Genomic DNA, 11,120 nt, shown 5'->3' on the forward strand with positions numbered 1-11,120 from the left:
ACATCACACATTTTGGTTTTAAGCTAAATTATAAAGCTATAATTATCAAAACAGTATGATAGTGGCATATAAACAGTCACATAGACCAATAGAACAGAATAGAGAGCTCAGAAATAAACCCACCCACATATGGCCAACTAATTTATGACAAAGGAGCCAAGAATATGCAATCAGGAAAGGATAGTCTGTTTAAAAAGATGATGTTGGAAAAACTGGACAGCCACATGCAAAAGAATAAAACTGGACCCCTGTCTTACATCACACACAAAAATCCACTCAAAATGGATTGAAGACTTGAACGTAAGACCTGAAACCATAAAACTCCTAGAAGAAAGCATAGAGGGTAAGACCCTTGACATCAATCTTTATGATGATTTTTTGGATTTGACACCAAAAGCAAAAATAAGTGTATCTACATCAAACAAAAAAGCTTATCCAAAGTAGAGGAAACCACCAACACATTGAAAAGGTAACCTACAGAACGGGAGAAAATATTTGCAAATCATGTATCTGATAAGGAGTTAATGTCCGTAATATATAAATAACTCATTCAACTCAAGAGCAAAGAAACAATCCTATTAAAAAATGGGCAGAGGAACTGAATAAACATTTCTCCAAAGAAGACATACAAATGGCCATCAGGTACATGAAAAGGTGTTCAATATCACTAATTGTCAGGGAAATCACAATGAAATTTCACCTAGAATCTGTTAGAATGGCTATTATAAAAAAGACAAGAACAAGTGCTGGCAAGGATGTGGAGAAAAGGGAACCCTTATGCACTGTTGGTGAGAATATGGATTGGTGCAGCCAAATGGAAAATAACATGGAAGTTCCTCAAAAAATTAAAAATAGAACTGCCATATGATCCTGCAATCCCACTTTTGATTATATATATCCAAAGGAAATGAAGACAGGATATCAAAGAGGTATCTGTACTCCCATGTTCATTGTACACACACACACACACACACACACACACACACACGATAAACATGAGATGATGGATGTGTTAATAATCAGGTGGAGGAATTCTCTCACAATGTGTATGTATCTCAAATCACCATGATGTATGCTTTAAATATCTTACAATTTTAATGTCAATTATACCTAAATAAAGTTGAAATTTTAATTTATTTATTTAATTTTATTATTTATTTTTGGTATCATTAATATGCACTTACATGAACAACTGCATTCCCTGTGCCCCCCACCGCACATTATGTGTGCTAATCATAATGCCCCTTTTTCCCCTTATCCCTCCCTTCCCACCCATCCTCCCCTTTCCCTTTGGCAACTGTTAGTCCATTCTTGGGTTCTGTGAGTCTGCTGCTGTTTTGTTCCTTCAGTTTTTTCTTTGTTCTTATACTCCACAGATGAGTGAAATCATTTGATACTTGTCTTTCTCCTCCTGGCTTATTTCACTGAGCATAATACCCTCTAGCTTCATCCATGTTGTTGCAAATGGTAGGACTTGTTTTCTTCTTATGGCTGAATAATATTCCATGGTGTGTATGTACCACATCTTCTTTATCCATTCATCTACTGATGGACACTTAGGTTGCTTCCATTTCTTGGCTTTTGTAAATAGTGCTGCAATAAACATAGGGGTGCATATGTCTTTTTCAAACTGGGCTCCTGCATTCTTAGTGTAAATTTCTAGGAGTGGAATTTCTGGGTCAAATGGTATTTCTATTTTTAGTTTTTTGAGAAACCTCCATACTGGTTTCCACAATGGTTGAACTAATTTACATTCCCACCAGCAGTTTAGGAGGGTTCCCCTTTCTCCACATCCTCGCCAACATTTGCTGTTGTTCGTCTTTTGGATGTTGGCCATCCTAACTGGTGTGAGTTGATATCTCATTGTGGTTTTAATTTGCATTTCTCTGATTATTAGTGATGTGGAGCATCTTTTCATGTGCCTGTTGGCCATCTGAATTTCTTCTTTGGAGAAGTATCTGTTCATATCTTCTGCCCATTTTTTAATTGGCTTATTTGATTTTTGTTTGTTGAGGTGCATGAGCTCTTGATGTATTTTGGATGTCAATCCCTTATTGGATATGTCATTTACGAATATATTCTCCCATACTGTAGGATGCCTTTTTGCTGATGGTGTCCTTTGCTGTACAGAGCTTTTTAGTTTGACATAGTCCCACTTGTTCATTTTTGCTTTTGCCTCCCTTGCCCATGGAGATATGTTCATGAAGAAGTTGCTTATGTTTATATTCAAGAGAGTTTTGCCTGTATTTTCTTCTAAGAGTTTTATGGTTTCATGACTTACTTTCAGGTCTTTGATCCATTTTGAGTTTACTTTTGTGTATGGAGTTAGACAGTAATCGAGTTTCATTCTCTTACATGTAGCTGTCCAGTTTTGCCAATACCAGCTGTTGGAGAGGCTGTCATTTCCCCACTGTATATCCGTGGCTCCTTTATCATATATTAATTGACCATATATGCTTGGGTTAATATCTGGACTCTCTATTCTGCTCCACTGGTCTATGGGTCTGTTCTTGTGCCAGTACCAAATTGTCTTGATTACTGTGGCTTTGTAGTAGAGTTTGAAGTTGGGAAGCAAGATCCCCCCTACTTTATTCTTCCTTCGCAGGATTGCTTTGGCTATTCGGGGTCTTTTGTGGTTCTATATGAATTTTAGAACTATTTGTTCCAGTTTGTTGAAGAATGCTGTTGAATTTTGATAGGAATTGCATTGAATCTGTAGATTTCTTTAGGCAGGATGGCTATTTTAACAATATTAATTCTTCCTACTCAAGAGCATGGGATGAATTTTCATTTACTAGTATCCTGGTAAAGTTGAAATTTTTAAAAAGCTGCAGTTTGGAGGTAAATTATAACCACAGATGATTTCATTATTAAATAAGAAACACTGACAACAAATAAACTAAGCATTTAATATTATTTTAAAGAAAAGGAATTGTAAAGCAAGTACAATAGAATTGAAGACAAAAACTTAATTTAGAAAAATAAAAAAGAATAGAAGTAACAAACCACAAAGTTAAAAATCTTGTATCCGATTATTTAGAAGTCTGATTGAGAGGATAATTGTATTATGAATGAGAAGCTATGTGACTAAAAATACACTTTAAAAACTTTAAATCTGCATGAATAATTTTTTTAAATAGATGGAGACAGAAGGGCATAAACTAAGAGTTTAAAACCCAGGATAAACTAGTAACCATTAGAAGAAGTCAAATTAATGTTGGGAGTGGGGTGAGAGGGAAGAGACTGGACCCAGTCAATTTAATAGGCATTCTTTCAAATTTCCAAGTAACTACTAACTCCCATGTTGTATAAGTAATTCAAGAGCATGAAAAAACTTGAAGAGCTATACAATTAAATTGATGAAGCTACCTATCCCTGATAACAAAACCTAATAAAGCTAGCATAAAAAAGATTATAGACTAATCTCACTTAAGTGGTTGTAAAAATCCTAAATAGCAAAAACAAACAAAGAAACCCACCTACTTTAATAAGCTGCAAGTACTCTTTTCATCATGACCGAGGGAGCTTTACTCCAAGAATACAAAAATGGTTTAAATTAAAATTGGGAAATACTGATTCTGGGAGTATGGTAAACTAGACTGTAATGATATCTCTCTTGGTATAGCATATACCAAGATAAAATGTGTATGACCATTTCACATTTTGTAGAAAATAGAAGGCAATTCCAGTGAGAATCCACAGGAATGAGCACTGGAGCCAAAGTCGGGGTTCTGTACACCTTCTAAGTACAACTTCTAAGAAAAAATAAAATGCAGTAATTGAATTCGAAGCCCAGTACACTCATATTAAATAGCAGTTTAGGCACAGCTGAAAATAACTGGTGAACTGGAAGAAAGGTCTAAAGAAATTGCATAGAATTCAATAGAGAGAGACAGTTGGAAAATATGAATGATAATGTAAGACACATGGAATACTGGGAAGGTCTAATATGCCCTTAATTGAAATTTCTGGAGATAACAGAGGCAATAGGAAAAGTGCAATATGAGAAAAGGAAATGTTTCCAGAGCATGTACAAAATACCGGTCTTCAGATTCTGGAAGCCTAATAAATTGCGAACAGATCAAAATTAAATCCCCACCTAGACATAACATAGAAAACTTCTGAGTACACATACTCAAAAATATCTTAAGAATGGCCACAGAGAGAAATACATGGTAATAGCAATTAGGCTGATGACTGGTTTGCCAACAGCAATATTGGAAGGCAGGTAAATAGTGGCAAACTAGGATTCTATTCCCAACAAAGACCTCTCAACAAGTTATCTTCAAGAACGAGAGCAAAATACAGATCTTTTAGAAAATTCAGAGAAGTTGTATGACTATCTTTAATGCTGAGAAGACAGAAATTTAATATCTACTCCTTACTTGAAAAAGAAAAACAAGCTAGGAATAAGAAATTAGAAACTATGAGCACAAGGACCCTACCCTGTTCACTACATAATCACAGACAGTAGTAGGCACTCAGTAATAATTTGCCTGAATGACCCTCCTTGGGCATGACAGTGGCTGTCTGAAGGCATTGTGAGTGAGAGTAAAATGTTAGAGGCATTCTTATTAAAGTGGGCAAAATATGGATGTCCAATATTCCCACCGTTGTCTAATGTACCTGAAATTCTACTTGAGAAAAAGAAATGATGACTATAAGAAGACAGTAATTTTTAAATTAATGGCATCTCCTACTTACATAGTAGAAATGAATCACCAGGAAAACAATCAGAAATAATATATATGGAAATTTGACCCTGTTAAAAAAAATAAGACACATTTCCTCTCTAGGAGCTACAAAACCACCCTTTCTTAGGTTTTTGTTCAAAGTTAAAACAATATAATCATATTCTTTCAATGTTGTGTATCTACTGGGAACACTAGGGAGAATCGAGGCAGCTCCCATCTTCAGGTTGAGTGGTCAGTAGGGCGGTGTACCTGCTGCTGACTTCGCTGCAGAGGACAAGTTGTCAGTTCTGTCTGAGCAGCACAGTTGGGAGAAGAGCCATATAATGCCCCATCGGTGAAGTGATCTTTAAACTGAGTACAAATTCATGACTAAGAAGCCAAATTAAAAACAAAGATCCTTAATGTGAATTGTTATCTTCAAATGGGTAGTTGACATGACCATCTTTACATGTCACAAGTAGAGTGAAAGATGTTGAAAGGGGTAAATTTATCACTTGACAGATTGTGCTATAAACTAAGATCAGGAGGCTTTTATTTTGGGGCATACTGAGTGTTTACTTACACAGATTTATAAAGAGATGTCTGAAGAAGTCTGTTCAGTTCTAATCTGATTATACTAATAGGTTTAGTTGGTGAAGTGGTTGACGATAGTTTGCTATTAATTAACAAATAGTCTTTTTATTTTTAACTTGAATTTTAATCTCTGATTAAACAAAATGATTAATTAGAGCACTTGAGACTTGGCCTAAAATTGAGGACTTGGGAGCTTTAGAATTATTCACCTCTAATTGTGTTTTTCCTAAGTGAACGTGTCATTTAATTCTCTTTCTCTTTGGGAACATAGGAAGCGTCTACTCTGTGCTTGCTGGTCTCCTTTAGACCCTCCCTCTTCTCATTGCCCTGTAGTTTTTCTTTCTATCCTCCCTCTATAAGCTTTAACTCCCTGCCTACATCATGCAATTGCTTCAATAAATTCCTTTTAGTCTTCTGAGGAAGGCTTACCAATTTCATCTTACATTTATGACTGACTAAAGCAATTCTTTCTTTTCTAGGATTGTAGAAATCTATAGTAGAAGATTACAAGGTAAACTTTTAAACTATTTTATTTACAGGAAAACATTTTCTGAAGGAAAAAGTATTTTTGTTCTTATTGCAAGTATAATATACATGACTTTAAAAATTAAGACCTTGTAGGAATATGAAGCAAACTCTGCTGCATTTCAGTCCTCCAGAAGACATCAGTGTTGTGTTTGCACACATTTAATGCACAGACCAACATCTTAAAATAAATTTATTTTTATTGTATGTAAAGTGGACTCCTATTGCATATAATGGGCTTTACTTTCTTTTTTCCCTACATTTTTTTCCACTAAATGAATCTTAAACATTTTTTCCCATCCATGTTGACTATCTCATTCATTTTGCTGGCTGTTTAGCCACTGTGCTATGGCTTGATTTAACCAATCGCTGCTCTGATAGATATTTGGGGGTTTTGTAAATTTTCAAATAAATAGGTGCAATGCTGAAAACTCTTACAGGAATGAACAGTCTTACATGTTTTCAAAGTTGAGTTGTTTATTCAGCACAGGCACCACATTATTTAGGTTAAGTAGTTGATTTTCAACATTGCTCTAAGGATAATTCAATACTTGGACTGTAGCCCCCTGTTAATCCCGTTGCGAGCTGTTTATCCATTTGCTCTGCCTCCAGGGAGGTGCTTGTTATCAATATTCTATTGGTCTTAACTGCACCCCTAAGAGATAGTGGCCGGAGGGGTGCCGGAGGGCGTCAGGGGTTCCTAAGCTCTTCCATTACCTGTACTGCAGGCGAGGGAATTGAACAGGGACTTCCCATGGGCCAGGTAGCAGACAGAGCAGACTGGCAAAAGCTGGTGTGTCTTGCCTCTTAAAGTCACAGAAATCTGCTCTTCAGAGTTTCAGATATCCTAGAGACAGCTAAAGCTTCCAGCTCTCTGTTTGTGTCTTTCTCTTAAACTGAGCTCCTTGTCACATCCACAGTTCAAGAGCGCCTTACAAAACAAATTGCTGTAGCAATCACAGAAGCCTTACAGCCCGCTGGAGTTGGGGTAGTAGTTGAAGCAACGTAAGTCTGTGTTTGCCTTTGATAATGTCGCTGTGGGTCACAACAATCCTATGTAGTTCTGCACAGTTTCTCTAGCACTAGAGGATGCCACATAATTGACACTGGCACGTTTCCCATGGCCTGGAGCCCTTTTTCCTCTATTATGTACTGTGCTCCTGATACTGGAACCAGGGTATAGGAGACTGGGTTTGTTTTGTTTTTGATGGGGGTTGTGGAGCAATAGGGAGTCATAAGCTTAAATGTAGTGATTTGTCCAACCTGCAGTGTTCAATGTCTTATCTTGATTTCCTTTTTGGCTCTTTGTGTGCTAAGTAGAGTTTTCCTAATATATTTTGTCACACATTTAAAAAACAGCTAAGAATGGGTACAACGGGCAACTGAAGACACTTTTTTTTGGCTGTTACTGGTTTTTTTTTGTATCATTAATCTACAATTACATGAAGAACATTATGTTTACTAGGCTCCCCCCTTCACCAAGTTCCCCCCGCAAACCCCATTACAGTCACTGTCCATCAGTGTAGTAAGTTGCTGCAGAATCCCTACTCTTCTTCTCTGTGTTGTACAGCCCTCCCCATGCCACCACCCCACTACACATGCTAATCATAATGCCCCCTTTGAAGACACTTTTTTAAGTTAAAATGAATTAAGAAAAATTGCACAAATCTTCTGGGCAGTTTTTATCAATTCTTCTGGCACGGCATGAGCTCTGTACTGCATGTGCTGGCCAGCGTCACCAGGTTGCTTAGACTCACTGTAGTCACCGTTCTCTGGATTCTGCCTGGTGAGACCAGCATCCTTCAGTATATCTCTGAACACCCACACTAGCATCGTGCTGTCTTGGTCCTAAAGATGGATCAAGTAAACATTCTAAAGTTCTTTTTATCCAGAAGTTGTTGTATCTCTAGACCTCTAGTATTTTCACCTATGAAGAAAATTCTGTTTTTTTCCCCCCTCTTGTTGGATTGGATGTATTAAACACACAACCATTTATTTGATAAGAATAAAAGCTATAAGATTAAAACTTCTTTAAAGTTTTAGATCATATCTAAGAAGTGAAATTGGGCACACTTGGTAACTGTGAACTCAGGTTAATCAGATTTAATTTTTTGGCCTGCTTTTTATTTTAAAAACCAAACCAGCAACTGTCCACTCCTTTAAATCACCTTTGTTGTCTTGTTTTGTAGACACATGTGTATGGTAATGCGAGGAGTACAGAAAATGAACAGCAAAACTGTGACCAGCACAATGTTGGGTGTGTTCCGGGAAGATCCAAAGACTCGGGAAGAGTTTCTAACTCTCATTAAGAGCTGAGCTTCAGTGCCCTGTGGTTTGCAGATCGCGCTGCTCGTAGCATTGTCTGTCTGGTCTTAATTGTTTGTGCTTTCCATTTTCAATTGTTACATTTGTGAACGTCATTCCTGGTCAGTAATTGTGTTTAATAATTATTTATAGCAAGTCAAATAAAAATAATTAACACAGGGTTGAACCCTTTACTTTCTTCTTGTCACCTTTTAGTGGCAACTTGCAAGCAAACTGCCAACAGTTTAAGTTGTGTGCACAACATCACTGCCATTCAGGTAACCTGGGAAGGGAACAGGATGCATGCATGTATTTTGTTCAAATAGTGTGGTCATTTGGTTCGTAAGCATAGGAGTATTGGGAATGGGAGAAAACTATGGCCAATATACTGGTTTTTTTCCTCTTCCCCAAAGAAAAATGGCATAGTGCTCAAAATAATTTTGTACAGTGTGCATGCAGCACTGCTCTGCAGCTTCCAAGTCCAATAGGCTCCACTTTAGTCATGTTTACTAAACTGCCAGTGGCACTTTATTTTCTTTTTTCTTTTTTTTTTTATTAAGGTATCATTGATATACAGTTCTTATGCTCAGGTTTCACATGAGCAGTATTGTGGTTACTACATTCCCCCTCTTATCAGGTCCCCACCACATACCCCATTACAGTCACTGTCCATCAGCATAGTAAGATGCTATAGAGTCACTAGTCTTCTCTGTGCTGTACTGCCTTCCCCACGCCTCCCCTACATTATGTGTGCTAATCATAATGCCCCTTAATCCCCTTAACCCTCCCTTCCCACCAGTGGCACTTTATTTTCTAATATTTATTTAATAACTATCCAGTTATAATGTTAGTCACCAAAGGAAGGTGGTGGAATATCTGTTATTTATTTTACTGGGCATTACTAAGAGGCACATTTCTACCTTGTATTCTTTTTTAAATTCAAGTACAGGAGATTAGTTCCTGAAGTTGTTTATGAGTGTATTCTCATGTCAACATACATGATTTAAACCTTTAACTCTCTGTGCCTTGATGAGAATATCACACCATTCAGAGTACAGATAACTTTGCCTTTTTTTAAAAGCCATTATTTTACAAGAATTAGTACCAACACTGCAAATAACTAGTCCTCACAGTTTTACCTTTAGCAGTTTCTTAGAAACTTACTTTCTGTATTCCTTGTAGATGCCTCAAAAACTTTTTTTGTAAACCTCATCAAATATTTTTCTACATAGTTGCAGAAACTTTTGGGAGTGTCTCTCATTTTCAGATCTGCAGAACCATAGCCTCAATGAACATGCAAGAATGCAGAGTAAGGACATTGTAGACCACATTATAGCGATGTCCAGTGTCTAATGAAAGCTGTATTGTTGGTGTCTATGAAAATGCCCTGTAGTTTTCTGGAATTACTGGAAAATGCCAGAAGCTCATGTACTGGTTCCCCTTGTGGTCCACCAGAGTCCTGTCTGCAGTGTAGCTGTTTTAAGTGCTTACGGTTATTTAGTCCAGGAAGCTGTTACCTTATCAATGATGATCTTAAAATTTCCTCCCCTGGGGCAGTGTGGGCCAAATTAAATGAACCCAACTCCCCTGCAAAAGTACAAGCACAGTTATCCCATGGAGAAGTCTCTTATTTGGTTGACATGTGCTCCTCAGATTTATCCCATTACCTTAAGAATTCATTACAGTGCTTGCTTTAACTTTGGTAGTCCCTGCCACTTTGATGACATTTGACTTGCAATGGGGCAAGGTGGCAGAAGTGTTTGTTTTTTAAAGATTCTTCCCTATGTCTGTTTCCTATATTTTTCTATACTTGGAGTTTCTAAAGTACAGTGCTAATTGACTGAATTCCTTTAAAAAAATCTAACCTGATATAAACAGTATCCTGCTTAATAGACATCTAGAGGTAGAATTACACACTCAACTCATGTTTGGTGTTTTAAAGTAAAAGCAGGAGTGACTTGGAGGACCAAAGAAATTGTTAGCTATGTATTTATCTTTCTGAGATCAATTGTATTCCTTTTTAATGACTCTTTGCTCAGACATTCCTTAGAAGTGTTCTCATAAAGGTCTAATGTACTCACAGGCTGTTGTCTTATTGGTAAATGCAAAGTACTTGCCTTGTCTGTTTACTCTGGTCTGTAGTACTTTAAAATTACCTTTTCATATCCATGGCCTTGAGTCACCTTTGGGGATTTTTAAGAATTTGATGTGTTTAAATACACTGTTAAAGTTAATTGTTTGAGTTTTATGTATGTGTATGTTCTTGAAGTTGGTTCTGTTTAAATTATTAAAGTGTTATACTTTGTTCTTGTGAAAGTAGTTTCTTTCTGAACCACTGTGTAGATAGATCAGTAAATTCATTTAATGGTATTGTGTTTTACCTAAGGCCCTGGTAAGGGCTGCTCTCAGCCACCAGGCTGCTAGAATGAAGTCCCAGCGGCAGTACAGACCCAACCGGGCTCTGTTGCCCTTTGGCACTGCGTTTGGCATCTCTGCCCTCACCCTCCTGCCAGGGACGGGGAGATGCGGGGGGATGGTGAGGAATCTGAGGTGCCCTCTGCAGTTCCGGGGATAAGCGTGTTCCCAGCCCGCGGCAGATACTGCAGTGAAACCAAAATCAGTGGAGGGAACAGCTAGATGGGAGAAGCTCTTTATTGCTTACAAGAGGCCTGACTCCCGTTCGTCTCTCCTGCAGCTACTCTCACTTGCGTTCCTCTCTAGTTTTGGCACCTACTCGCCTCACCCCTCGCTGCTTCCATGAGAAACTCCACAAGGGGAGCCCCGGCAACTGACAGGCACTGGACCAGTTGCAGCAGAGAAGAAGAGGGGAACAGCTTCTCTCCACCCCTCATCCCCAAAGGCTGCGGGAAGAGAAACACCTATGTCTTGCCAATGGGTTTCAGCCCCAGGCAAGTTCGCTGTGGATTCAATATGACTAAAGAAATTGACAGCAAAACGTTCTTGGGGTGAAAGGGTTACACCCAACTTTATTTCCAGGTGGCAGGTCAGTCACTAAAATCCCAT

The 11,120-nt window shown here is 37.9% G+C and overlaps 1 protein-coding gene across 4 annotated transcripts in view; it reads left to right on the forward strand.

Annotated features, from left to right (window-relative positions):
- The window catches only part of GCH1 (GTP cyclohydrolase 1), a 68,502-nt gene extending 57,716 nt beyond the window's left edge, over positions 1 to 10,786 (forward strand). The window contains exons 4-6 of one of the 4 annotated variants that reach the window (XM_036918418.2): positions 5,747 to 5,778; positions 6,713 to 6,797; positions 8,254 to 10,786. In XM_036918418.2, the coding sequence (XP_036774313.1) occupies positions 5,747 to 5,778; positions 6,713 to 6,797; positions 8,254 to 8,422 (286 nt within the window). In that variant the 3' untranslated portion in view covers positions 8,423 to 10,786. Of the gene's footprint in view, positions 1 to 5,746; positions 5,779 to 6,712; positions 6,798 to 7,981 lie in introns of all 4 variants that reach the window. The other 3 variants (XM_036918390.2, XM_036918409.2, XM_036918399.2) reach the window with 3 other exon arrangements.
- The last annotated feature ends 334 nt before the right edge of the window (positions 10,787 to 11,120 follow it).

The sequence above is a fragment of the Manis pentadactyla genome, chromosome 11 (assembly GCF_030020395.1).
Source record: "Manis pentadactyla isolate mManPen7 chromosome 11, mManPen7.hap1, whole genome shotgun sequence".
Lineage (NCBI taxonomy): Eukaryota > Metazoa > Chordata > Mammalia > Pholidota > Manidae > Manis > Manis pentadactyla.